The following is a 27,500-nucleotide window of genomic DNA, read 5'->3' on the forward strand; positions in this document are numbered from 1 at the left end:
GACGAAGTGCTATATATAGCGGAAGAGATTGTGTGAGGAGAGATGGGCGACCGGGAGAGACGTACCGTCTGTGAGGGGAGTGGTACCGTTATGTGCATCGAATAAGAAACGGTGAAGTAATCGCCAATAATGGGACCCTATATCATGCGCCTAACTCCACGATGAAAAAACCTGGGAAATAATTTGCAACCTTTACGATACACAATAAGGTTATTTCTAATAAGGCTCGAATGACAAATCAAATTCCAGGCCGAGGTTTGTGATCTCGTGAAGAATATCACTGATTTCATTGGATGAGCGTTGCTGAAATGAGATTGTGAATGGGTTCCCGTAATCACATGTGGTCGCGTCAGCGTCTCCCTGGATGGTTAGAGCACCCGGTCGTTATTGAATCCAACGGCAGCACCCTAAGCCATTTGAAACATTGGAAACAACTTGCATCATTATTATTTCCTGACGGCGTGTGCTACACACACGCCAAAAGGATTTATTAGGCACACCCACCTCAGCGTATTACCGTTTAGGATTAAAAAAGGCAGCCCTCTTTGCATGGATGTTAAAGTTTAAATAGTCATGGGACAGGGAGGAAGGAAGGGAGGTGGGGGGGGGGGGGGGTTGGCCCGAGGCAGGACAACAAACCGAAACACCCAAGGCTGTGTTGTACGTGAACGGTGGACTCTCCAGTGGCACAGCCTCCGCTCCATCAGTATTCATTTCCATACAAATCATTAACTATAATGTTTAACCTTCATGTGCAGCACATGCATACGAGGCAGCAGGTAGTGAATTTGTATTCACAGCCTTTTATGCTCAGGGATCCCAGAGGTCCACTCTAAATGTGTACCACTAGGGGGGAAACAGACTACTACAGAAGGTTGACACAGTACAAGCCAGGAAATACAATTTAGCCCAAAAAAAAACCAAACCACTGGCTTTCACCCCAACGGCTCGCACGGCTTTAATGACAACACAATCAACCACTGTCTTAATCCGAATCAGGACCGGTCTAGCGACAGGAGAGGGATGAGGGAGAGGGAACAGGAATGGCCGCCGGGCGACAGCGGGAACTCACCGTGCAGCGCCGGGTTGCTGTTGCGGTTGCCGGGCTTGGGCGGGGGCACGGGGGGCTGCTTGGCGTGCGGGGGGACGGGCGGCGGCGAGTCGGGGGTGGCGGGGACCAGGCGGGGGGGGTCGTCGCTGATGAGGGACACCGTCCTCGGGGGCTTGGCCACCGCCATGGCCGAGGAGGACGAGGACGAGGAGGAAGAGGAGGAGGACGAAGAGGCGGAGAAAGAGACGGCGGGGGGAGCGGCCGTCTGGGCCGTGGGGAGGGGGGGGCTCTGCTTCTTGGGGGGCAGCAGGGCCTGTTTGGCGGCGGCCTCCCTCAGGGGGTCCCGCGCCGCCTCAGGGTCGCTCACGGGGTTGGACGCCGGAACGGGGGCGAAGCGGACGCCAGCTGACTCTGAGGCAAAGACACGCACACACAACGGGACACACATGGACACACAAATTAGCATGGGTGGGGGGGGGGGGGGGGGGGGGGGACATTGGCTCAACAAACAAGGTCTCCACCGTTCCCCAAGGGGCACAGAGCGCTTAATATACAGCAGAGAAACACTGGAAGCCAGGATTACCAGTTACTCAATCTTGTACAATAATAAGGAGCTTGTAAAGGACCCCTTGACCCAGAGGGACGACCAAACAGGGCCCGGCGGCGATTAATCATTAATACGGGACTAGAGCCAGGTGCCAGGTGCCTCCGTCTTACCTGCACGGCCACAGACAGCCGAGGTGAGGATGACTGCCAAACCGTTAAAGTAGAGGAAGAAGAAGCAAAATCACCTAGGCTGACTAATTGTGTCCCTCGGTTCGTATTCGGGCCTGCCTCCAGAGATGAAACGCTGTTATTTACCACCATAGACAATGTCATTGTAGGCCACTATGCCTGATTGCAACAGAGTTCCATAAAACATTTTAAGTATTACCAGGCCAGCATTATTTTATGGATATTGGGGTATTGCATTCATTGCTGAAAACTCCCGACTCTTGAGTTACACGTTTTTAAGGCCACAATAGGATATGCAGATTCAATATTATGAACGAGTGCACGGCAGGGGATTCCGTGTCACCTCACCCTGTCATCGGCATGCACGTCTTCTGGTTTTAATTGGATAACAACACATTATACTGCACGCCTTCTAAACTCAACCATGGCTCACAGTAAAACAAGAATTCTATGTCATTATTCATGAGAATCATAGATTAGTCATTTTGAAGGCGAAGTACGACGTCTAGCCTGTTGCAAACAACATCCGACAACCGGTTCATATAAAAATCCTCCCAAACCCCATTGGAGGATTATCCCTAAAACTGTACTTATCCACTTTGAACCGTACCATGCCCGTATTGTGTTTCCTGATACCAGCATCGCACTCAACAAACAGTGTGCAGCAGCTCTGAACGAGGTTATCTTTATGGCTGACATAATGCCTTTGAACAGCTGGAGTGCAGCAATTAATTGCTCTGTAGCTGCCTAGCATTGCATAAATAGTGCAACTATGAGGGAACTAACCCAGAGCTTTCAGCACCTCACACATAGCGGAGTGGTAGGTCTTAATCACCTCGTAAAACAGGTTCAATTTAGATTGGATTGTTTGGGACAATTTCTTCTTGAACTGCTCTTTCATCAAAAAGTGCTAAAAGTAAACAAAACCCATGACCAAAAAGTGGTCTGATTGGTAAAGGGATCTCACTTTTAACAGTAAAAGAGGTGGCTTCAAAGTACCTAGTATGAGTCGTGTTTCACTGAACCAGTGAGTAAACGATAACAGGGTATCTGCAGGTTTCAGCAAGTCAAATTTTAGACTTTTTAATACCTCCTAATACCACCTTGAATGAAATTTAAGACCAAAAACACGCGATGGTGGGGAAACAGACACCTTCCAGTCAACTGTCCTTGAATTTGCACCTACCCATTGTCGCAGACTAGCTAGCAAGCACGCAGATAATCGTTTATATATGCAGCTAGCAAGAAAGAAGCCTCTCTACATGTGCTTCCTGAAAAGTCCCACGAGAAAAATAAAAAAATAAATAGTCCTGCCCCGACAAATTTAAGACCTTGTGTTACAGTATTTAAGATCAGCATATGACATTGTAACGAATTTAGGACTTGTTAAGGCCTTACATTTAGAAACATGAATTTAAGACTTTTTAAGACTTTTTAAGGATGCGCAGACACCCTGGATAAGACAAGGCGGGCTCACCTGTGCGACCTCTGAACTCCTCCGCGGGGCTGTATCTGGGCAGGGTGCTCCTCTGGTCCGCCTCCGAGGCCGGCCGCACCCTGCGGTTCTCCTCCGAGTTCGCCTTCTGCAGGACCGCCCTGACGTCCACCTCGGAGACGGGCCGGCCCGCCGCCCGCAGGCTGTCCACGGGGTTCCGCTGGGGCTCCGGTTTGTCCCTGCGCTCGCGCTCGGCCTCCTCGCCTCGTCTCTTGTCGGGTCGCTCCTCCTGCCTGGGGTCCTTCCGGTCACGGTCGTCCCCCCGGTCCCCCCTCCAGCCCCGCCGCTCTCGGTCCTCCTTCTCCCGCTCCTCCTTCTCCCGCTCCTCCCTCTCGTGCTCCCGCTCTTCCCTCTCGCGCTCCTCCCGGCGCTCCCGCTCGATCCGCTCCTTAACGCGCTGCTCCCTTTCCTGCTCCGCCCGGTCGTCCCGCCGGTCCTTCTCCCCCCGCGGCTCCCTCCTGTCCCGGTCGCCACGCTCCCTCCTGTCCCTCTCCTCGCGCTCCGGCCTCTCGTCCCTCCTGTCCCTCTCCTCGCGCTCCGGCCTCTCTTCCCTCCTGTCCCTCTCCTCGCGCTCCGGCTTTTCCTCCCTCCTGTCCCGCTCCTCCCGCTCCGGCCTCTCTTCCCTCTTGTCCCTGTCCTCGCGGTCAGACCTCTCGTCCCTCCTGTCCCGGTCGTCTCTCCGCTCACGCCTCTCCCTGGGGTCCCGCTCACGATCCCGGTCGTCGCGGCGTTCCCTGCGCTCCGGCTCGTCCCGGTCCTCCCTCCTGTCCCGCTCCTCCCTCTTGTCCTCCCGGGGCTCTCTCTTGTCCTCATTCCTGTCCCGGTCTTCCCGGGGCTCTCTCTTGTCCTCTCTGAGCTCCCTCTTGTCCTCCCGTCCGTCCTTCCTCTCGTCCCGTCGGGGCCGGACCTCCTCCGGGACGGCCCCCCTGGGTAACGAGCCGCCCCGCCTGTCCAGGTCCGACGCCAGGCGGCTGCGGCGGTCGGCCTCCACGGCCTGGCGGGCCAGAGAGTCCACGTCCAGGGGCGCCCGGTGGACGCGCGAGGCGTCCGACGGCACACGGCTCCGCCGCTCCTCCCCCTGAGGCAGCCACATGGGCGTGGCGCGCGAATCAGACTCCCCGCGGAGCACTCGCACGCCGGCCTCCGACTCCCGCTCCACGTCCATGGCCACCGGGTGGCCGTTCTTCACGGGGCCAGACTTGTGCCGGTTGCTCTCTGTGGGGCGAGGAGGTCGTTGTGATACATGGGCGACGCAGTGGGGCAGCTGGGACGCAATTACATTTTAGAGGAGGGTATAAAATGGCCCGTATATTCCCTTTTACTAGGCGGCGCACCTTGAAGTTATAACCTCGATGACAGCGAATAAGCAAAAATCATCGCAACTTTGAGTAAACGGTATTCAACATGGTCTCCTCTTATCATGGATGACATGTGCCTACAAACAACCTGTTTACATGGCCAGGGTAAATGCAGATGATAGAGCTACCGATGTGGGGGATGTACTCACGATTCTCAGGAATTTCCTTCAGCACCCCTCTCTCAATCAGCTCCTGCCGGGATTTCCTCACCGATATCTGTCTTTCCAAAGCTGAATTGAAGGAGAAAAAAGCCCAACATTTGACAACAAATTTCTTTTGGGTCGATATCTATCTCAAGACAGTTTTGTTTTGTCCACCTATTGCTGTCCAAGTCCCTGTTTGTCGACTAAATAATGTTTCTTATTGATTGGATGCAGGCGTCGGTTTCACTGCCCTACAAATAAAAGGGTATTGCTGTTGTTAGCGCCCTACACAAGGTTCCCAGACGCCCCTAACGGACAACCGTCATAATTAAACATGATTTGAAATGCTCAGATCGGAGGTGAACCTACCGATGGAGGTCTCGGCAAACTTATCGCTGGGCTTCTTCTTCCTCCACTTCCAGGGCTTGAAGATCTTGCCCAGGCTGGAGAACTTGCCCTTGCGCTTGGATGGAGGCGTTCCATCTCCAGAGTTGCCCCCCTCGCTCCCGGTCGAGCTCCGCTGCAGGTCTACTTCCTCATCTGGAGGAGCAGAACACAGACAAAAGAGAAACGTTCAATACAAATAAAGCATTAACAAATCAATACAAGTTATAAAGCACATGTATACTACTTTTTCACCAGCGATGCAGAGCCCTTCTGATTATAGTAAAGTCAAGCCAAGGTTCCCTTCAATCAAAACCTCTAATACAAGCCCCTCACCGGCCCTGATGAGTGGGCCGCCTGGACGAATGTGATTGCAAATGGCAGTGCTCGTAATGGCAAGAAATCACCATGCGAGTGCCCCTTGCAAGACTTCCAACAGTGCACCATTTGTCTTTGGCACCTCCGTGGCCAGGAGCCCAGCAATGCAGCCTATCTCAAGGGCTGACAGCCTCCTCCATGAGGGGGGGGGGCGGGCCCGGGCCTTAATCTAGCGCAGGTGCTACATTTCTCCCGTCGTGCCGCAGCACAGGGCCCGCGAGCCAGGGGGAAGGCTGGTCCACATTCCACTCTTATTACCCGGCGCGCTTCTTTCAGCTGTCAAGCCCCAGGAGACCAAACAGACCCAGTGGAAGAGGGCTGCACCGAGAGGCAAGGGGTTGGTGTGTTTTGTTTACTGCGAGCTACTCCCGTTCACAAAAGGGAGTGAGGGTTGATTTTGAACCAAGTCGGGTAGTAGTGAACATTGGCTCGTACTGCGCGTGTTGACACATCATTAACCAGTTTAATCAAACTGTGACGGAAAAAGTTGCAATAATCCATGATGACTTATGTAACGTAGACATTCCTAGTCTGTTTTACATAGTTTTGAATGATGACTATATGCTCTGTAAGGTGACCTTGGGTGTCTTGAAAGGCGCCTCTAAATTAAATGTATTATTATTATTATAACAATGTAAACAAAACAGTTAGGAAAGGCGCCTACCCGGGCAGAAACCGTGACTCACAGCACGCTGCTCCTACTTGGGACGAAACCCACACCTGAGTGTGCTTTGCAATTCTAAGGCAATGAGTTGCTAGTCACCAGTGACGTCACCCTGCTTCATTGAACTTTGCATGTCAAACTCCATTGACAAGAAAACTGGCCCAGTGAACCAGCCTGTTTATACAATGTAAATAAGTGCCGAGTGCAAAGTCGGATCAGTGGCACGTTACATAACCTGCGAGTTGAATGCCTGCAGGAAGACACTTGCGACAAACGGTAAGAAAGAAGGTTATCACAGTTTCGTTCATTAGTAGAAAGCATTATAGTTGACAGGGTTCTGTTTTTTTGCCTCAATGTTCTTAGTTTGGATAGGAAGGACAGAAATAGCAATTGTTTCACTCGCCATGAGTTTCTATTCAACAGGCTTGAGGACATCATGCATGATTGCATTTAAATTAATCTTGAGCCAATACAATTCTTGCTATATTTACAGAGCCACAATTCTGAATATATGATGATATGAAAAAATGATGGAATATTTGTAAAAACTCAGTGACACACAAAAGCCACCCACGCAAAGGCTCTAGAATGATGATGACTAATAGCAATGCTATAAACCAATGTAATTATACATGAGGGAATGGGACCCAAGTCTGAGAGTGATTACATACAAGGGTCCACCCGGTCCACCACTGCTATGCAGAACAATTAAGATTAACTATGCAAAATTTCTAGCCACACAAACAATGCCTGGGTAGTTCCAAGCCAAGGAACCAAACAGGAAAAAGCTAAATCAATAGAATACAACTGCTGTAATTCTGTTTCTGCATTCTGCATTACTGGACACACTTGAAGATAGCGGAAATTAGAAATGTTGTTGTCAACATTAGCGTCAACAGCTTATTGTATGGTGTGAAACGCTGTTATTGTCTACTCTACAACAGTTACTTATCATTCACAAATAAAAAAAATCACAAAGATCAACAACTTTAAAATAAATTAAACCAAACTTAGCAAGGCCTACTTGAAGATAGAAATTATTTAAATTACCACTTGTTTTACCAATTCAAAAACTGCGATCAAACTCAAAACCCAGATCGAAATTCCAAGCGTCAACTATTTTATATAGATATCTTTACGCACATAAAACAAGCAAACCATCATCTCTCACTTTCTCTTCCAATACCGATGACACGCAACATAAATCCTCTCAATACAAGTTCTGGTACAATGTCAAAACACAAGTATAAAACTGATATAGCATTATTTACACGCCGGTATTCATCTGTGGGTTCTCTATACAAAAAACTGAAAAAGCGAAAACACATTTTTACGTTCATTAAAATGACAACCTTACACTAAAAAAAAAAGGCTAAGTCCTTGCATTACATGCATTACTTTTTCAGTGCGGAGGCCATGGGCATTATATACTGTTATTTTACAAGCAGTTATATCATTTTGTAAAATAACGGTAGATAATGCACATGGCCTGCACACTGAAAAAGACAGCTTGAAACCGCACAGCTGAACATCTTGCAACTTTTCTAAGGAGCCTTTTACTATACCATTGATCCATGTCATTCAAAACAAAGCACGCCATCATGGCAAACTCTGGCAAACACAGACTGATAAGAGCTTTTTTAAGTTTAGATAATGCGAAAGTCAATGCCTATCTGCACATTTTAGTACAGCTAGTTCGGTTGTGTCTCGAGCGATCCCGGAAACATAAGCCGAGCATGTAGTATGGACAGAACTGGACCGTAATCCAAAAATACATACATAAAGTGATCAATAGAGACTCCCCAATTAAACGGCAGTGTTGGCCCTGCCAAAGTGTTGATGGTCCCTACAAAGCTTTCTTACTGGAACCCACTTGTGGTACAGCTAATGTACACTTTTGGCAGTGTTACAAATAGTTCTGTCTGCTGGGCTTGACATAAGCGCATGCACACCCACGCTAGAATGATAGCCAACACATGACAGCATGAGTTAGCTATAAATGGTTCTGAGCCATTAAGAACCCTAACCTTTATTGCTTTTGGGAAGGAACTTACACATGGCAACCTTTAAAAATGAAAGGAGTACATTTTGACATGGCACATTAAACCGCAATGCACACAGTGGACCTACTGCAGTGGACCTAATTCTGTCAGACGGACACACAGTTTAAAGATATAATGGAAGCCAGCAGGCATGGTGATGCCATTTTCATGCAAGGTGAACTCACGCTCATAAAAGGTATAATCAACAGAAAATAAGCCATTATAGCAAGTTAATTAGACAGATATGCATGTCCATAATAACCACCTCTGCCTCGCTCCGTCCCTCACACCCTCCTTGCCCATGGAGCTGGCAGATAGGATCTGCTACCATGTCCTACAATTAGCCTACATGTGAGGAGGAAAGAGCTTTACAAGTGTAGCTGCAGGCCAGCCCAGGACTAGTACTCCCCTCAAGGTCAGGGTTAAACGTAGCCAGCATCAAGGCCCGGTTCAGAGCCAACAACATAGCGATAACATCAACCCTGACACACAAGATGTTGCTTCGTAGTCGGTGCTTCCAGGCTGCTGCACCGTACCATTGTTAAGACTGACTGAAAATGGAATGCTTGATAACACAAAAAGGGAAGAGCTCACACCCGTCTCTGACATTTAGCATGAGACCCAAAGGGTGTGAAGTGGGGTTAGTGGGTCCCAGGGAGAAGCACACATTGTTGTGTTTGGTTTGCAACAGTGTTACACTATGGTGTGGTACGGAGTGTCTCTTACAGAGCACAAACATGGCTGGTAATAGCTTTGCAAACCAAAACGCAGGATAAGAATGAGAAGGATTAAACCGTGCAGACAATAGACCCCGACACACAGCACAACAAAAAAGAGTGTGCTGCTGTTGTGACACATTGACCCTTCGCAAGAACACAAATTTGAACTTAAACCTCGGACTGCACATTAACCGATGAGTGGATTCTTTAAAAGGCTCTCCTCTTGCTCTGCCTTTACAACAAGCCAAGACTGCTAATGATTTACTTAACACAGCACCCTTAGGTGTTTGGTACACTAATACCATCCACATGAACCCTCGTCATGATGAAACAACAAAAAAGGGTGCGCTATTTGATTACACGGAGGCCAAACCGAGGGCGGATATCCTTTGCACGTGAGCTCCAACACGGCGCATCCAAATTAAACACTACTTTCGAACAGGTCGTACTCGCCAAGAGTCATCCCGTTTAAAAAGGGCATGCAAAGGAACACAAGAGTGTGTTTGCTACATAAACACTCCTCGGCCATCTGTCGAGATGTTTTAAACAAACAACGGAGCATTGCAAACACCTCAGACCCCCGAGACGTTAAGCAGCTGACAGCGCCCGGGGTTATGGGTGCACTGTTGTGTACTGTTTTCCACAGGACACCGCACTACAGACACCATACGAGTCGACGGGGTAAGTGGAGTCGGACGAGGCCAAAAGATAAATCCATGTTCAGCGAGACCTGTTGACAGTTGGTGCCTTGCACCCCCAGCTCTGGCTCAAAAAAATAAAACACCCAGCAACCATCCATTAGACCGGGCCAAGACAGGAAGTGATACGCGGGGCTCGAGTATATTACACAATCACAGCATTCCATCAACGAACATTCTTCTGCTCCTGAATGTACCTACTGCTTTCAACCATTTCAAAACACAGCCATTATAGACATACACATCTACCAAACTGCGGTGGACCAGCTTTCAGGCCAAACTCAAAGCGTAAAAGCGAAACACTGGGGTAGTCCTCCAGTAGTAAGCTCCGCATGTATTCAAAGGTAAAACCCTGGTGGTCCACACAGCCACCTGTCCTCTGCCTCCAGCCCCAGACTCACCATTAGTGTACCGTGCTGGTGACTGGCCTGCTGTCGTAGAGCTGCCACTTTGTCCCATGCTCCCACTCCTGTCCCAGCCTGCCCCTGCCTCTAGCTCTCCAGAGGCCTGCCGCCGGGAGGGCTACGGGAGGGACGCTAGAGGGGGAAAACTGGAGCCGTGAACAGCCCCAGCACTGTAACCTAAGACCGTCTTGCCTGCTGGCTGCCGTCGTTTATGCCCTCTCCCGTCTCAGTAGTCTCGCCCGCCCCTTCCCTTCCCTTGAGCCCTTGTGTTTTCCTCTCTCTCCCCCCCCCCCCCTCTTGTTCACCGTCTCCCTCCCTCTCTCTCTCTATCTCGCTGAACACACACGTATGTTCACTCAGCCCCTGGGTTGTTTGGTCCCTCCCATGTCGGAGGCCTGACTTCATGTAGGAGGAACGCCGTTAAGACACTCGCACATGCCTGTCATTCCTGAGAGCGCCAGATATTTTTCAAGGGCAAAGTTCACCACAGGGAGGCTCTGAGGGTTGGCTGGTCCAGTCAACAGCCAGCGGATGGGTAAGGCAAACCCTTACCACTGCGCCTGGCCCCCCCCCCCCCCACACACACACACACACACACACACACACACACACACACCCCCGCACGCAATGCACTATTCCACAAAGCTGTCGCGCAGGCTTCAGCGAGAAGGTGGGACGGCCTTTAAACGGGTGAGGTAATTTGAGGAGGGGAAGGTGAGCCAGCGATAGAAGGTGGAGCCTGGTGCCAAAGAGCAGGAAGTGACATCGGCGTGGTGTCATGTGACACTCCTGGGAGAAGCTCCGTGAGCACAGCACTTGATGAGTCAACAAGTGACAGTAGCATGTGATCCCGCTGTTTGGCAATAAACTGTTGCTTCAGACCGGTTTTGAAAACGTTAGAACATACTAAAACTCAGCAGTTGATTGTTGATCGCCAAACGGATAAAAAAAAAAATACGATAATTTGTTAAGATCAACAGATATATATCAGTTTATCCGACGGATGTTCAAACATGCCTCTTCTGTAAAGAAAAACCTATTATTTCAGTAGAACCACACTATCACTCAAGCCATTGAGGTTACCAATCCTAGTAAAAAGTAAATGCTTTCCCAAAAAGCAAAACGTGCCTCCTTAAAATCGATCTTCAATCAAGTAGTTGAATAACATGTTGCTGAATGATTTGCCAGACCTGAAGCTCTATTTATCACAGAGACAGGTCAGCCAGGCATCCGCACATTTCCATCTCTGTTCTGCTGCTTAAACTGGGGGTGAAAGTGAGTGGGAGTCAAGCCTCTTTCGCAAAGGGAGATAGTGTGGTAGTAGGGGGAAGTATTGCCGTGAGTATTTGCTAGCAGACTGGCTTGCTGATTCAAATAGGAGGCCTGCTTGAACCGTTCAGTTGAGCGCACACACACTACAGTATCATAACATTATTTATGTTGTGTTGTGTTTTAAAAAAGGGACAAGCATATGGATTTGTAGACTACACACACACACACACACAAAAAAAAAGGAGTAAGATTGCCAATCAGTACGGTCATGAATGTGGTCAGCACAGGTACTGAATTATAAACAGCTTTATTTATAATGTAATTTAGATGCCTATGATGTGTTGCTAAATCAGATGAAAACACACAAAAGGTTTAGGCAATACTATTGAATTCAGTTGGCAGGTGGATCTATCTAGCCCTAAGGCAAAGAGAAATCGCATACAAAACCATAATGAACATGTTCTAGCGATCTACCTTCATGGGCAGAAAACAGATTCTACATGGCACATATCGATTTAAGGGCCTTTCCTTTTGGTTTGCTTGGATAGCAGCCTGGTGTTAAGTCTACTAAAATGTCAGGAACCTTGATGGAGTCATACATTGTGAAGGTCTGTTTTTCGAAAATGTTTGCATTGGATCTTTAAAGCAACGCATTTATATTTGGGCAAATATAATACGTTATGGACACACAATTTAAATGAGTGTAAGTAAATCTCTTGGCACAATATGCTTATGTACAACTCAGGCTCAGACACATTGCCCATGGGGAGTTGTAAAATACACACACACAAAATACTTTTGATGACTGCAGATGGATGAGGGGGACGTCAATTACATCATAATGGCCTATAGTAATTTAGGAATATCGATATTGGCCAAAAGATGTCAGAAATTAGTGGAGCCTAACTATTAGTTGTTAAGAGTGTAAAACTTTTAACAAACAGGCACTCCCAGGAGGAGTGCCTGTGTGCCTGTGTGTCAGTCAGTCCAACTACGATGGAATGACAGCACAATAGCCCTCAAAGATGACGTGGACAGTGATATAGTGAATATATGAGAAGCAGTGTCATTAACTCAGGTAGAACTAGGCACGTCAGCTCCATTGCACCCTCTAGAGCACAATCAGGGCTAAGACTAAGAAAAGGCTGAAGGGAAAAATGAAAAGCGATCATTTATAGAAATTAAGAGCAAAGAAAAAAAAGCACCTCTGAGACCGCCAAAGTAGAAAGAGTCAACCAATCACAACAAAGATAAACAAATAAAAAAAAACTCAAACAGAAATGGGAATTATAATTAATTACATGTAATTCCCTTTGTCCTTATTGAGTTAACCGTGTAATTAAATTCTCTTTTCCAGCACTAAATGGGCAACATTAACAAAACAATCAATGCAGGGGTTTTTCCCTGATGGTGTCAGTTTCACAGAGACCAGCATGACAGCCAAACTGTGTTGAGCACCGCTTCATGACTCACTGAAAAAACAGAACCCTGCCTTTTCCTCAAATCACGGTCCGCCGACGTGCAAGAACAAGAATCAAGAAGCCGAAAATAGCAACAGGCCACCAGTATGGCAGTCATCGTGTTGTGAAACCCAAGTGTCAAAGATATTCTCCATATCATGAGTGAAACTCTAGTTTATAACTCAGAACTACAAACTAGGCCTGCCACATCTCCCTGACAGAGATCAGGCATTGTACATTTGTATTTATCAAGCTAAAATCGTTTATAAAACATAGTCCTTCGACCGCATCCTCAAAAGACCAAACTGCTGAAGCCTCAAAGAGTCAAATTCCCTCTTCTCAAAAAGGTCTGAAAAAACCAAGTCAAGCTCAAGCTAGCATTTTACACAAACAGTTCAAACCACCTAAAGGCTCAACACAAACATCCAGAAACTGAGAGAGAGGGGGCTTACTCACGCATGTTTTCAGCTTGTACTGCCATTCCAGAAGTCCCTCGCCGTGGATCAAAGCAAAGGAAGAGCTAGCGTCGACTAAAACCACCACAGCGGGAAGGGAATCATGGAACCCAACCAGGGCCCGTGTGAGCGTGTGAAGGTTTGTAGTGAAACGTGAGAGGCGGGCGGTGGGAATGCAGCACCGCGTGACCTACAGGTGTGTCCTCGGAGAAGGAGAGGGGCTATCAGATAGCCCCAGTGTCAACAGCACAATGCGTCACCGCAAGGCCAACCCTAGCCCGGCTCCCACAGTCCCGTGGCCTCCCCGCTAGCCGTTCACACGATATAGGGCAACGGATACGGACATGCAACACACCTAGAGAAACCTCTGCAATAATACACTCGAGTTATTTTTAGTTGTATGTCCCCACTGGATTCAGAGTCCCATAAGGAAGTGTGTAACCATCACGGCAGTGACGCCAAGGTGTGTCCATCTGCTGTTCATGAGGCAAGACAACGCTTAGCAGGTGGTGTTGTTTAGAGTCATTATATTAGGGATGTCAATGGCAAGCTTATTTTCCAAGTGTGAGGCTAGATGTATTAAACCTTAACTTGCTGCATTAAAACACCCTTCAGAGGAATGGCAACAGTTTTTACAGTGTTTACTATTGCAATGAAGTACATGTCTCCGGATGTGCAGACAGGGATCGGGAAGTGAGGCCCATTTAATAAAGTAAGAAATAGGCCCAAAAAAAATGGCCCGATTCCAATATCAGCACTTTGAGCATGTAAACATACACTGTTAGAGAGTATGGATTTGCTTGTTCATTGATTTGAACAAGCAAATCCAAAAAAGCCATAATTTGGCAGTGCCAACAAAATTTGGCTCTGCCAAATTATGGCAGTGTAATAAAACATGCAGGATTCCTACCTTGATTTTCCATTAGTGTCCCAAACACAGTAGTCCACAGCTCCTGAATGAGAAAGGAAACATAGTTAATGAAATACTGATTAAAGTTCCTCAGAAGAGGCCGTATACTTACATTCTTTCCAGACAGACCGAACGTAGTTCCACTGAACTATGCATCAGGCCAACAGTCCTAGATCCAACATGGTGTTTAATGCTCCATTGCTGGGCCAGGAGGACGGGCTTGTGTTCCCGATGCAGTCCAACCAGTCCGTGCTAGCTCATGATCCGATTAAAAAAATGCATGGCTGCTCTGATGATTTTACATATTGAAGGCAGACGTATTACATTGATGGCAAGGTCTTACACTGCAGTGCATGAGTTACTCTAGGAGTATGGCTTAATTATTGAAAGTGTGATATTAAAAATGAAACGCGATTAGAAAGTACGATTTTACATTGGTGAAGCATATAAATAAAACTATGATAGACCTTTCAACCAGGTATACACATACAAGAAAATAACATCCAATACCGCGCCCAACGCCACAGACAGTCTAAAGTTCACACAAAATCTCGATTAAGATCATTTACAGAGACGTGTTGAAACGTAAAAGGCAATGTTGTTATGCTTTGGCAGACTGGAGACGCACAGGCAAGTTCCTCAACCACAGCCTTTAAACCCAATAATAAAAACCTTATTTCGTAGAATCCAAATCACGAAAGACCATTAAAAAAGGACACATCATATTAAAACAAATGAAAGGGCCAAAGTCTATTGGATAAAGTCAATGGCTTTTTGTGGTGTTAAATAGATGGGGAGTAACAATAGAGCCCTCCGATCAAGCAAGGAATTTATTTTCAAAAAGCCCTAGCATTACTCACACAATCAAGTCTGTTTGTTACAAGTCTGATTTTTTAATTTTGATGCAATGCCACTTAAGGAGATTTAATTATGCGTCCACGTTTGTATGCATAATGCGGTACTTTAGTAGCAGTCATTCTACTAGGATGTTTTCACCCCACCATTCATGTTGAGAATGTTTGTTGGACTGGGTAAAACTAGGTCAGCAGTTAATGTTTGAAAACGAGCACATGGAGGTAGATTCACATCCCCTCAATGCTGTTTACTTGCATTCCTTTGGCAAAGAAGGCCTCATTACAAGAAGGAGCATCCAATCAGAGAAAGCCGAATACCTTTGGGCACATAAAATGCAGTTGGGTCAAATTTTCTAGTTCAATTTCATAAATCCCGATTGTGTCAGATGAGAATAACAATTTACATACAGTCCCAGACAAAGAAAGGAGAGGCAAAGGAAGTGCATTCAATTCATTTAGACATTCTGCAGAGCTTAAGAGTGTGCAAAGAACATTCCTACTCCCTTACAACACTGGTGTCTCTGGTCTCCGGCACGCACGGAGCCACCAGGGCTGAGTATCACTGAGCATGCTATGCTATGCACGGTGAGGTTACAGAGAGTGCCGCCTGTGAGCAACACTGCCAAGCCGTTCCCATGCGATTAATGTCAACACGGCGAAAAGCTTGTTGAAATTCAAACGATAAGGCAGGCTTGCCATTGGTTGTGTGGAGTTGTGTTGTGCATGTGCAAGGAGGAGCACACCGCAAAACGTTTTAAATTGCCCTTTGGAATGTAGAATCATGCAGAAGACGTGCAGGAGCAAGGTGAATGGCAACTGTATTTGTAAACACATCACAGATCTGAATTTGGACAAACAGCTTTCTCCATAATGGGCTGTCAACTCTCCAATAATAATTCCAGATATGAAATCTTTAATAATAAAGCTTAAGTGCAGGCGAAGAGCAAACCAGAGCTTTAACCATTCTTAGAAAAGTGCACTCTTAACTGGTGCGAGTATGCATGTTTTTAATTGTATTCCAATATCTGCAGTGAATTGTGATGTTACAAAACAGAAACCTGCATATTTTGCTTACACTGTACGTGTAAGAGCCTAACTACTAGGGCGAGAGATGAAAATAAGTAATAGCTAAATTATCTCTTTCTGCGCATTCGTTTCACACCCTTTTGGAACCATGTCAATTTGCAACATTGCTATAAAAAAAGTATTTCAAAAGCAACTACAAGCAGTATAAATACAAGCTGTGTCTCCATGTTCACTACAGGATAACAATGGAAGATTACATTGGAGAAGATTTGTTGAAACCATTTGCCTAAATGCTAAATATTCCTGCTTAGCATAGTGTCCTGCACCAGTCATCGGCACAAGATACAGCGCCGAAGACTTTTGAGTCTGGTTATCTAGGCTCTGACGTTGGGACAATTCTCAATAAATGTTGCATCCACTTACATCTGCTGACAATCATTGGGGTCCTGACGATTCCCTGCAACAGTGCCCGGACGCTGGGCTGCTGGGGTTATCGCTGGCACCAGATGGAATCCTCCGTTGCCGAGTGTTGACAGTAATCCTGTAACATGGACAAACATATGCGGATCACGATCAAACCATGTCAAACACATGCTCAAAGCCATTGCTAAATATTGGCCAACGCCAACAATTATTTATTTTTTTCCATAGGAAGTACTAGGCAGGTCTTGTCAATACCCCTTGGATGAATTCTTAGCAACCAGGCGGTCCTGTGCGTTGGATTATAAATATTTGATGACGCGGATGAAAGAGACAATAAGCAATGAAAGACTGTTAAATCAAAAGTAACAAGACAAGGGTTAGCCCAAAATAGAGTCAACTTAATTTGCACAGCCCACAACAAACGCCTAAGAACTAAAAAAGGCACTAGGTCCAAGGTTGACTTTCACAGGAAAAAGGCATGCCCACATTACAATGGTCCAACTGGTTTAGCAAGTGTACGGCTGTGATGTACAGGCAGCATATGCGCAGCAGCAGCACATATGCAAGCAAGCATCAGAGGCCAGGCCAGGCTTATAAAACAGTAGCTACTGGACCTAAAAAGGGAGGAAAATTCACTACACATGTAGCAAACAGCGATTCATGAATCAGATCAAAAATCAACTACTGAATTTGAAATTCAAGCCGGTATATTATACAGTAGATGGGACGCAAGGTGATGCCCAGTTCCCTTTTCAACCCTCAAATTATTTATTAGGTAGTAATCAGCACCACCGCAACTCTATTCTCTTCTCTGATTTCAGGGTGTGCGGTCACTTCCACTGCAAAAACAGGGACTCGTTAGTCGCTACTCTGAGCAGACAGGAAAAAGCAAACAGAGCACGGAGGTACAGTCCAACACTGTGTGTGCGTGTCTGCAAGTGAGCAGACGAAAGCTTCAAAGAACATGAGACGATGCAAGTCACAGCACAGTTCTTAGGGCTAGGAGAGACTACATAAACAACACACACACACACACACACACACACACACACACACACACACACACACACACACACACACACACACACACACACACACACACACACACACACACACACACACACACACACACACACACACACACACACACACACACACACACACACACACACACACACACACACACACACACACACACGGAAAGGCTGCCTCTCTAGCTAGCTCAGAGCATGTCCGGATTACACATCACAGCTTTAGTGTTTTTCTTTGTGTTGCAACCTCACGTGGTCCCTTTCATGTAAGCAGAAAGAAGACAAAGCAAAAAGAAATAAAACGGAGGCAGACAGCAGGCAGACTTTCTGGTTTGGTGAGAAATTAGAATGTCCAACGGTGGAATGATGGTACATTACCCAAGTGCAATGAGTTTCTAATGTCATGTGTGCTGTGTAGTATACACTAGAAAAATTAAGATTGACCATTTTGACAGATCAAACACCAGCACTAGGTGTACTGACAATGACCACAATGTGTCAAACGACCTCCTTGAAAGCTCTACGGGAGGAACGGAACGCAACTAAATAAATAGTTTGTTGACAAAGGTAGAGCCAAGGGAGCTGACAAGCATCAGAGAACAGCGAAAAGAGGAATCTCCACTTTCATTACGACAGTTGCAACATCGAAGGGATAAGATAAACGATTGACTCCATTATACACAAGTGCTGTTGGATCTTGTGCTGTTCAATCTTGAGCGATCGATGGATGGACCTAATGGACAAGACGACCCCACACACATACGGACAACTCCCACCATGCTGTAGCATTGTACAGCATAGCATAGCTTTTTGGTAGGATAAAACACACCGTTTTGAAATAAGCACTACTGCTAATCCCGCTGTGTTCAGCATTCAAACCCACTCATTAAGACCTTCCGATGTGCAGGGCACAAACAGCCATTGTGTGAAGTTTCAGTCTGCAGGCATAGCATTCCCGAAACAGAGAACCAAACTTGTTCAGGAATGAACATTTAATATTACCGTAAACCCTGATAACGAAAAGAAAGTGAACCCAAGAGAGGCAGACAATTCTGTACTCTGTGCTCAGTTTTGTACTAAGTTATGGAATGTAAACACTGCTGTTATCATCCGATTTAATTGGTTGCTTCCGGGGTAAAAAGGAAACATGTATTGCCCAGGCGCTGGCCTACTTTGTTGTTAATTATGTATGCCATTTCCTCTACCAGGCTGATTTGTACAACACAAAGTGAAGAGTAGCCTACTTGATAATCTATTCAGATGGATGCTATAGTATAAAGGCTAAAGTTCATCCGCAGGGGTTACCGCGATTTTACAAAATGGATATGTACATATTTTATAATTTAAACAAAAAATACGCCTGTTTATTTGTTGTGGAAATGTTATAGCAAGTTTCAATGTTATAGCAAGTTGTAATCGTGCGCTGACGTACAAGGTCATGAGCCGATTACTCCATAAAATTTAAAAACAATTTCAAATGTCTTAATGGCTTTTCCCTTTCTATGTTGTCCAGGAGTAAAGCAAAACACCCTACAGAGACAGTACAGGGGCGTATGAGAATACCTTAGGATAATGAGGTACTGAAGAAACACAGGTACCTGTTGAAACAAGTAGAAGGGCTTGCTCTGACTGTACAGGAATGTGTGGAGAGGCTTGCGCGGTTGAAATCAGTTGACTAAAGAACGTGTGGGATGTATCGTGTACTTAAAACAGGATTGTATGGAGTGATATGATGCAGTGTAGGATAGCAGTATAGGATGACAGTTGCTGGTACAGTGTTTGGAAGGTCTTTCACCAGGCCCACAATGAATAGACGAGCCCACTGATTCAACCAAATGCTCATTAAAACCACAAAAAAGCAATAAAAAGGCGTAACATATCTGCCTGTCATCCAAACGACATGCGGGGAATATCGCCAATCAATAAACATCGACGTCGAGACTAAGTGCATTTACGCTTAACTAGTAGGATTTAAATCATAAACTTAGATAGTCCAAGATCACTTGTTTGGCGTTAGCTTGCCAATTTCAACAAGACAGGGTATCTAACATCCACGATGATGGCTGCTATATGATAACCCTTTTTCTTTCATAATTGTGATAACGTAAATAGTCGAATTCGTTCGAGCATAGCGTTAATCCTGATGTAGTCGCCAGCAACAGGTGGATATTCCAGTAAATTGTAGCGTTAGCTTATGTTAGCCTATTGTGGGCTACTTCTAAACAGTGGTGGTTGTGTGTGTGTATATATATATATATTTATAACACAAATAAGCAACTCGGATAGGCAGTACTCACCCTTTAATAAGAAAATGACTTTCTCTCCAGCCCATGGACACACGGAGCAAAGGTTAGTCTGTAACTCTTAACGTGGATCCTAACGTGACACTTGACGAGTCGCTGATCTCCAATCACACGACCCAACACTGGCCCAGAAGGCGGAACTAGCCCCGCTAACCACCTTTAGCCCTCAATTCAGCCGTTCAACTTTTGAAAACTTAAAAGTTATGAAGTTCGATAATTTGAGTCCCGTCCTACAATATACGAACCGAGGGAAAGTTTTTGAAAAATCAGTATTTGTTATGAAAGGTGTAACGGCTAATTCCGCATTAGGCAGATTACAACTGCGCATGCGCCGTTGTGTACAACACGTTTACCTGGCTCCTTCCTAAAGTGCGAGGCGTTAAACTACCAGCCTATCAACCTCGTCCTTCCCTTTTAATTTATCTTTAGTTAGGGTAGGCGCAAAGCATATGACACATCAAATAGGATTGATACGTCATTTTTATTACCTACATAATTATCTGCGTTAATTTTAAATTTTATTTTTCAGAAACCACAAAACAAGTGATGGAATACTCTGACCTCTCCTGGTTATCTGCTGAACTGCATTGCTACTGCGCACACATTTCTCTCATGGCCCATGTGTTTCCCGTGGATGTAAATATTTGGCGTTGCCATGTGAATGAGGGTGTGTGTGTTTCTTTCGAATGCTCTCAGAAATTAGTTCCACGTAATTATTATGGTAATTGGTTCTTCTATGTTGCCCCACACCTTTGCCTTATTAAGTGCAAGCTTGCCAGAGCAGATAAACAATATGGTTTCATCTCTGTATTACCTGCTTGAAATATGTTTATCAGATAAATATAGACCAACATAACTAATTGCAATGCAGACACAACAAATCCCTTTGGTTGGGGCTTGATAAATGTGCATAGATGCCAGCTCCCGATAGAAAAATTCATTTTCAATTCCTCAAGGGCAGAACAAGTATTTGCGCCTTTGTTTGGGAAGCAATCTGAAGTAAACAGACCTCTTAGAAAAGAAAGAGCTGGCGTGCGAATGGTAGCTACATTAATTCCCAGTCTGGAGCAGTTTTTTTTGACATTCCCTGCAGTATTCGGCTCTACATAGGAGTAATTATAGGGCATCAAGGGGAATAGGCCACACAAAAGCCAGCCTCCACATGAACCTTTAGTGGTCTGGAATTATGTTCAAGACAAGGGTCACTCTCACTTTGTTATTTTCTCTCTCTCTCTCTCTCTCTCTCTCTCTCTCTCTCTCTCTCTCTCTCTCTCTCTCTCTCTCTCTCTCTCTCTCTCTCTCTCTCTCTCTAATTCTGTCACACAGTCTCTCTGCCCGCCCATCACTCGATTCCCACACTAAGATTGTCTAGCATTTATTAATCTAAACCTAATCTCTCAGTCACCCGCGATGGCCCGAGGGATTTCATGAGTTTGTATCTGTAACATTGACTTGGAGTAAGACATAACTTTGAATGAATTGATGATTATCGATCCTTATAGTTGCGCCTGCCATTTCAGGTTCCTCTTCTTGTTTTTGTTTGTACCTAATGTACAATCCTTGTATGCTTGATTCTCCATCACGAACCCTTGCATAAAATGACCCTTGGCTCTTACAGGCAGCACCCACACCAAATTAGAAAAACAGTGAACAAATGGAGGAAGTATCTGTGTCTTAAAAAAGACTAGCTATAAATACGTTTGATATTCAGAACTTTGGGTGGTATTTCGCGAAGAACACAATACTTCCACATTTGGATTCGCCATGCCTATGTCTTCACGTTTATAAATAGTAGGGTTGGAACACAAACCACTAACTCATAGCATGGACAAGCCATTTCATCCACCATAGTAGACAGGAAAGGGAACGGCAGGTAAGAAGTCATACAGTTTGTCTGGCAGACGACCGACAGACATGTCTGTCGTCGTCTGGACGTCATGTCCTTTTACTGGAAACATTTACCATCATTGTCTGAAATGCGCAGCTACTCTAAACTCAAAACAAATACTTGGTAATCCCATCATTTTATTAAGAAAGATACCCAGCATGCAACTTTGTTATTATGCTTGATTATTAGTGGGACTCATAATTGGATTTAATAAGTAACTTTCATGAGCGAGAATTTGTAGAGCATGAGATGCCGGAATCCAGACTGGTTTTGGATGAATGCTTATCTTTATTGACACAGACACTGTTTACATTAAATATGAGCCTTCTTTTAGTTTCACCCGAACTTTACACCAGCCATCATCAGGATAATGCAATCTTATGATGACTCATACTAACTAATGTAATGACCTTTCTGCAACTGCAAAAAAATGTATGATATCCAATAGCCAAACTATTTTATCAATATTTTCCTTCACTGTTAATGTGGATAAAAAAATAACACAAAGCCAAGGTATTATGTTGAAGTTCAAGCGGGGCCAATTTCCCGAGCTATGTGTGTGTGTGTGTGTGTGTGTGTGTGTGTGTGTGTGTGTGTGTGTGTGTGTGTGTGTGTGTGTGTGTGTGTGTGTGTGTGTGTGTCTGCATATCATGCTAAATACTGATACACCACAATCAATCAAATAAAAAATCCACCGTTGGGCATTAGCACCAGCAATGAAGTTTGAATAACTGAGATCAAAACAAATTTTGGAAGCAGAACCCAGTGCTTTCTGTGTTTTTATACCCCGGATTGATTGACTGGCGCATGGGTGTGTTTTGATCTTCAGAAACCTCCTAGTTCAGATATGTTTCAATGGAGTTTAAACACTGTAGTATGAACATAGTGCAGGTTTAAAAGGCATCATGTTCAATGGAAAAGTCAAACCCAGGTTCTTCCCCGGCTGAGTACACAGCTACCGGTCATAATGACGCTGTGTGTACACATTGTCCGTCTAGAGCTTTACAGACAGACAGACAAACAAGTCACCGCTCTGAATTTGACCGTGTGACTTTTCAGAAGAACTTCAGCCACCTTTGTGGAAAAAAGACCTCATGAAAAACAGACAGGAGGGCAAATAATGAAAAAAATAAAGTCTTTCTTGCAGCCCACCTGTCTGAACACAGCACTGCAGGTGACTAATGGTGGTGCACGGCCCGTCTTAGTGTCTGGGGAAGCACGGCTACTTACCGCCCATGAGCTGTATAAGCATGTTGTTCTCACAGACCGTTTGATCCTCATAGGCCGTAAAGCTGTTTGTTAAAAAAGGCCCGACCCGAAAACGTGGCTCTCCATCTCTGTCGCTTACTCACAAAGTGTGCGTGGGGTAGGGCCTACGGTGGAAACATGTGACCCGCGGGGTGGAATCTCCATTACCGTGGGGCCGTGTGATTGGAACACGTCTAAATAATACATCATTGTGCCTTTAGGTAATCTATGAACCCCGTGTTGCGCAACATTGTGTGGGGATGTGTGTGTGTGTGTATTTGTGTTTGGGTGTGTGTGTGTGTGTGTGTGTGTGTGTGTGTGTGTGTGTGTGTGTGTGTGTGTGTGTGTGTGTGTGTGTGTGTGTGTGTGTGTGTTGTCATAGTCCAACATACATGTTGAATGGAAACTGTGTTTTCTCCTCACCCAAGAATGTTATGTGTCTATGTGTGTTTGTGTGTGTGTGTGTTTTGTTTGACAAGCTTTGGATTTGTCGCCACTGCTGGAGAAAAAGTCTGCCCATTCATTTTGAGACAAAGCCATTGTCCTGCACTGAGTCCTGAATAAACTATAGCTATAGCGTAGCCATAAATAGACTCAAACCAACGCAGAGAAACACGTAAATAGACATAGACACGCACACGCTACTAAAACACATGGGCATAAACCCGCTTACACTCATCACATTTGTTTGTGTAATTTGGTTGAACACTTTATTACAAATCAAAGTATGCCCGCACACATGCATGCACACACATGCCAACACCCACATGAACATAAATGCAAACGCCCACGCACAAACACACACACACAGACACACACACACACACACACACACACACACACACACACACACACACTGCCCATGTCAGGGATGATCAACTGGCCCCTGAGGTTTCCTCCATGATTAAGCCGACACACACACACACACACACACACACACACACACGACCATGCAAACAAACACTGCCCATGTTGAAGATGACCAACATGCCCCTAGGGTTTCCCCCATGATAAGATACTCACACACACACACACACACACACACACACACACACACACACACACACACACACACACACACACACACACACACACACACACACACACACACACACACACACACACACGTCTGTGGTCCACACCCTTGGCTGATAACGTTTGCAGGTTATTTTTATAGCTTCACCATAGGACTTTGTTTTAAAAAGGGGAGGTTTGGAACTCCGTTGGTCGTCGCCCCACCACATCTGGACGATGTCCGATAAACCACGCGGCATGAAATCATACAAGATGCCCGTGGCTTGTTGTTAGCAGGTCAGCGTTGGGGGTTGAGGAGATCGATAAGCACAGGAAGTGCGCCGGTGTCTAAACTAGCCTTGGAATCAGTGACAATAGGAACATATTAACAATGTAGGAAAAACGGCCACAATCAGTTGGCTCATTTGTATTCATGGTGTGTTCATCGAATATATCAAATAATGTGATAATGCCATGGCTCCTCCTCCAAACCAATACAAATGTTTGTAAGATATCCTCAATCATCGCCATCCTTTGACAACTTACCGCCCCTACTTCTATTACTTCCCATAACAGATCGCAGAATGACATAATCTCCAGTATTCAACAAATCATAAGCGATTGTTGCCATATATAGAGCATTGACTCTCAAAGGGGATCCTTGGAAAAACCCACACACAATTACAATTTCCCCTCTTTAATCTTCCTTCCCTTTCCATTCTTATCTCTTTGGCTGCTCAATGCTTTTCAAAGACTTCTCTATGACGTGGAGGCTATAGTCTCTTTGCCTGACCTCATAGCCACCAAAGCCCCTCCAAGACAAGCCTCCTATATCGGATCTATGCTGTCTGCCCACACCTTGTCAAAACACCCTCTCCATACACAGTCCAGGCTGAGGTCAGAGGGGATTCCGTGGGGTTAATCAGGCTTATTATAGCCATCCTTATAGACACTACTAGGCACCGCTTTCACCTCAGGGTTAACTACAGGCTAGGGTGGTAAGCCACCATATGTTGATGTGGAAGCCATTTTAGAAAACTAAAATAAATTAATTATTATTGTTGGTTTTTTTGTTATTCGTTTACCTATTATTATTGGCTTTTATATTTTTTTGCATTTTATTTTTTCATTTGATTATCTATTTACTAATGTTATGTTTCTTTATCTTTTCTATGTCATATGTCTCGGATGCCTTTAATTTTTATAACTTCGGAACAAGCTGAATTTATAGTTCTCCATTAAACATATATCATACATATATCATTCTATACATCAAAGAGGCTCTCCAGATTCAACGTTGTATTGGTATTATAATTATCATTATTATACATTTTTTACTTATTATTTATTTAGTTGAATTCTAATTCTAATTATATTTATAATAAGAATTATATAAATTTGATATTAGATACAATTATTATAAAGCATAATAATAATACTATAATTATTATTTTTGTTGTTATTATTATTATCCTCATCATTATCATTGTTATGATCATTATTATTATCACAAATGAAATGGTACCTGATAACCCTGTTCCAATGTACTCTCTGACAAGCTGAATAAATGTACCACACAAGAGGCCATTGTGGCTCCAGTGAAAGGACTTGTTTGACATCCACTGGACGCACCGAGTGTTGTAAATTAGTTTGCTCAGAATGAACCGAGTAGCAGTGACCCTTCCCAGCAAAGCAAACACAGGGCCGATTGCGTGCCTTCAGTCGCCTTCCAATATGATTAATGAACAACCTTTAGTTGTTCAGCGCCTGCTCTATCATCTCTTTCTTTTCTTCCCCTTCTTCTTCCCTTCTTCTTTCTCTCTTCAAGTTGTTGACCAGATTCTCTCATTCCTTCTGTGTTTCAAGATTGTTTCTTTTTTCTTTCCCCCTCTCCCTCTCCTCCCCCCCCCCTCTCCCCCCCCCCCTCTCTCTCTCTCTCTCTCTCTCTCTCTCTCTCCTCCCCCCCCCCTCTCTCTCTCTCTCTCTCTCTCTCTCTCTCTCTCTCTCTCTCTCTCTCTCTCTCTCTCTCTCTCTCTCTCTCTCCTTCTCCTCCCCCTCTCTCTCTCTCTCTCTCCCTCCCTCTCACTTTATCATCATATCTAATCTATAGTGTATATCTTACCCTGTCTCCCTAGGGGAGCGGTTGGCGGTGTGGGGGCGAACAGGAGCATACCTCCTGCTCTCCGACGAGGTCAACCTGCAGTGAACCAGTCATTAGTGAGAAATGACCCCAAGCAGAGTGTGAAAGAAAAAAAAGAAGCAGAAGAAGAAGAAGAAGAAGAAAAGCACGTTCCGGCAGATGGAGCAGATCACAGTTCATTGTGGAAACATTGCGTGCGACGGACCATTACCAACCACTGTGGCTCGGGTTGTTTAACTGTGTGTTCCTGCAACGCCAGATCATTCAACCGAAGGATTTTGCCACCCCACTATCTCATGGGTCAATGACTAAGTCAAAAGGTTTACTACAGGAGGATCACAGCAGGTCCCGGGAACAGTTTAGTCAGCGAGTGAGACTCACACTTTATAAGATAAAGATAAATGATAAATCGTTTATAATCGTAATTTGAGAATGACACACAAATGGGTGAGATGTGACCTTTCACCAGATCTCATATAACTGTATATTATGAGTATCATAGTAATACTTTCTCCAGACTTTCTCTTGCGACCCTTTTACATTGCTACTCGATGATAGCGTGGGCATTTCGGGATCTCATGCAGTCAGCAACCAAGCACATAGTTATGCATTCATGACGCTATTTAAAGCACTCTGGGGGTAATGCCTCTCTTCCACCCAAGCTCTTTCAAACACAGGTGACGTGTCATGCAAGCAACGGGGACATCCAGAGCATCAGCAACAGCTCGGAGTTTACTGCTCAAAGACACATTTCGGGCACCAACAGTTGAAGCAGAGTCCTGAGAGCAACCTTTCCACATTTCGGCCGGCCTCATTGTTGAGCTGAGGCATGAGAGATTATAAAGTAGCTTTTGTTCTGATCATTTTGTTTTGCTCTTCCTCTAGCTAGGCTAAGATAGGGTCATGATTTGTAGCTTTATACCGGACGACGTCCGAAACGCAATTTCTGGTCTGTTTATCGCTGAGCCTAGGGGGGTTACATGAGAGTTTAAGTTTACTGAAAGTGTGTGTGCGACTCACTAAAGCACTCGTGAGATTTACTAAAGCGCACGTTCAAGATATAAATCACAGGCGTGCTTGATAAAGTTAAATATTAGAGTAAAAATATTACTCCCATTTCCCCTAAAACGAATATAGCTCCCTCTGAATCGGGGTCCAAGGTCTCGTTCTCCTTCAACAAAAACACCAAATGGCAAATCAACACATGTTGAAATGAATGTTCGCTCTTATTCCCGGTTGAAAATCAGTCACCTGACGAATGATGAACCTGATGACCTTGAGCAATCAACTGATGTTTCACACGTGTACGCTCAGATCCATTCTGGATCTAAGCGTACATGTGTGAGGGCTCGAGTTCAAGGTTCTCCCTCAGTCCCCTTCAGGGCTTGTGAAAGCTTGTCCTCAT

The 27,500-nt window shown here is 45.2% G+C and overlaps 1 protein-coding gene across 3 annotated transcripts; it reads right to left on the reverse strand.

The window, feature by feature from the left end:
- Nucleotides 1-20: 20 nt before the first annotated feature.
- LOC132451317 (phosphatase and actin regulator 4B-like) lies at nucleotides 21-20,122 on the reverse strand. Of its 3 annotated transcripts, XM_060043699.1 has the most exons (7): nucleotides 19,800-20,122; nucleotides 16,472-16,589; nucleotides 14,169-14,211; nucleotides 5,152-5,322; nucleotides 4,789-4,869; nucleotides 3,264-4,496; nucleotides 21-1,462 (listed from the first exon to the last, which is right to left on the reverse strand). In XM_060043699.1, exons 3-7 carry the CDS (start codon nucleotides 14,179-14,181, stop codon nucleotides 996-998), a joined length of 1,965 nt encoding a protein of 654 aa, XP_059899682.1. In that variant the 5' UTR covers nucleotides 14,182-14,211; nucleotides 16,472-16,589; nucleotides 19,800-20,122; the 3' UTR covers nucleotides 21-995. The 3 variants fall into 3 exon arrangements, with proteins under 3 accessions (XP_059899682.1, XP_059899680.1, XP_059899679.1); XM_060043697.1 differs by lacking the exons at nucleotides 14,169-14,211; nucleotides 16,472-16,589; nucleotides 19,800-20,122 and adding an exon at nucleotides 13,260-13,675; XM_060043696.1 differs by lacking the exons at nucleotides 14,169-14,211; nucleotides 16,472-16,589; nucleotides 19,800-20,122 and adding an exon at nucleotides 10,069-10,351.
- Between the last annotated feature and the right edge of the window lie 7,378 nt (nucleotides 20,123-27,500).

This window comes from Gadus macrocephalus, chromosome 22 (genome assembly GCF_031168955.1).
Source record: "Gadus macrocephalus chromosome 22, ASM3116895v1".
Lineage (NCBI taxonomy): Eukaryota > Metazoa > Chordata > Actinopteri > Gadiformes > Gadidae > Gadus > Gadus macrocephalus.

Bases quoted from the DNA above. Each gene is read 5' to 3' on its own strand.
- LOC132451317 (XM_060043696.1), bottom strand. From the start codon at position 10,126: ATGGGACAAAGTGGCAGCTCTACGACAGCAGGCCAGTCACCAGCACGG. The intron at 5,323-10,068 runs GTGAGTCTGGGG...CTGCTCCTCCAG, and splicing joins ACCAGCACGGTACACTAATG to ATGAGGAAGTAGACCTGCAG. The intron at 4,497-4,788 runs GTGAGTACATCC...CTCGCCCCACAG, and splicing joins GAAGGAAATTCCTGAGAATC to AGAGCAACCGGCACAAGTCT.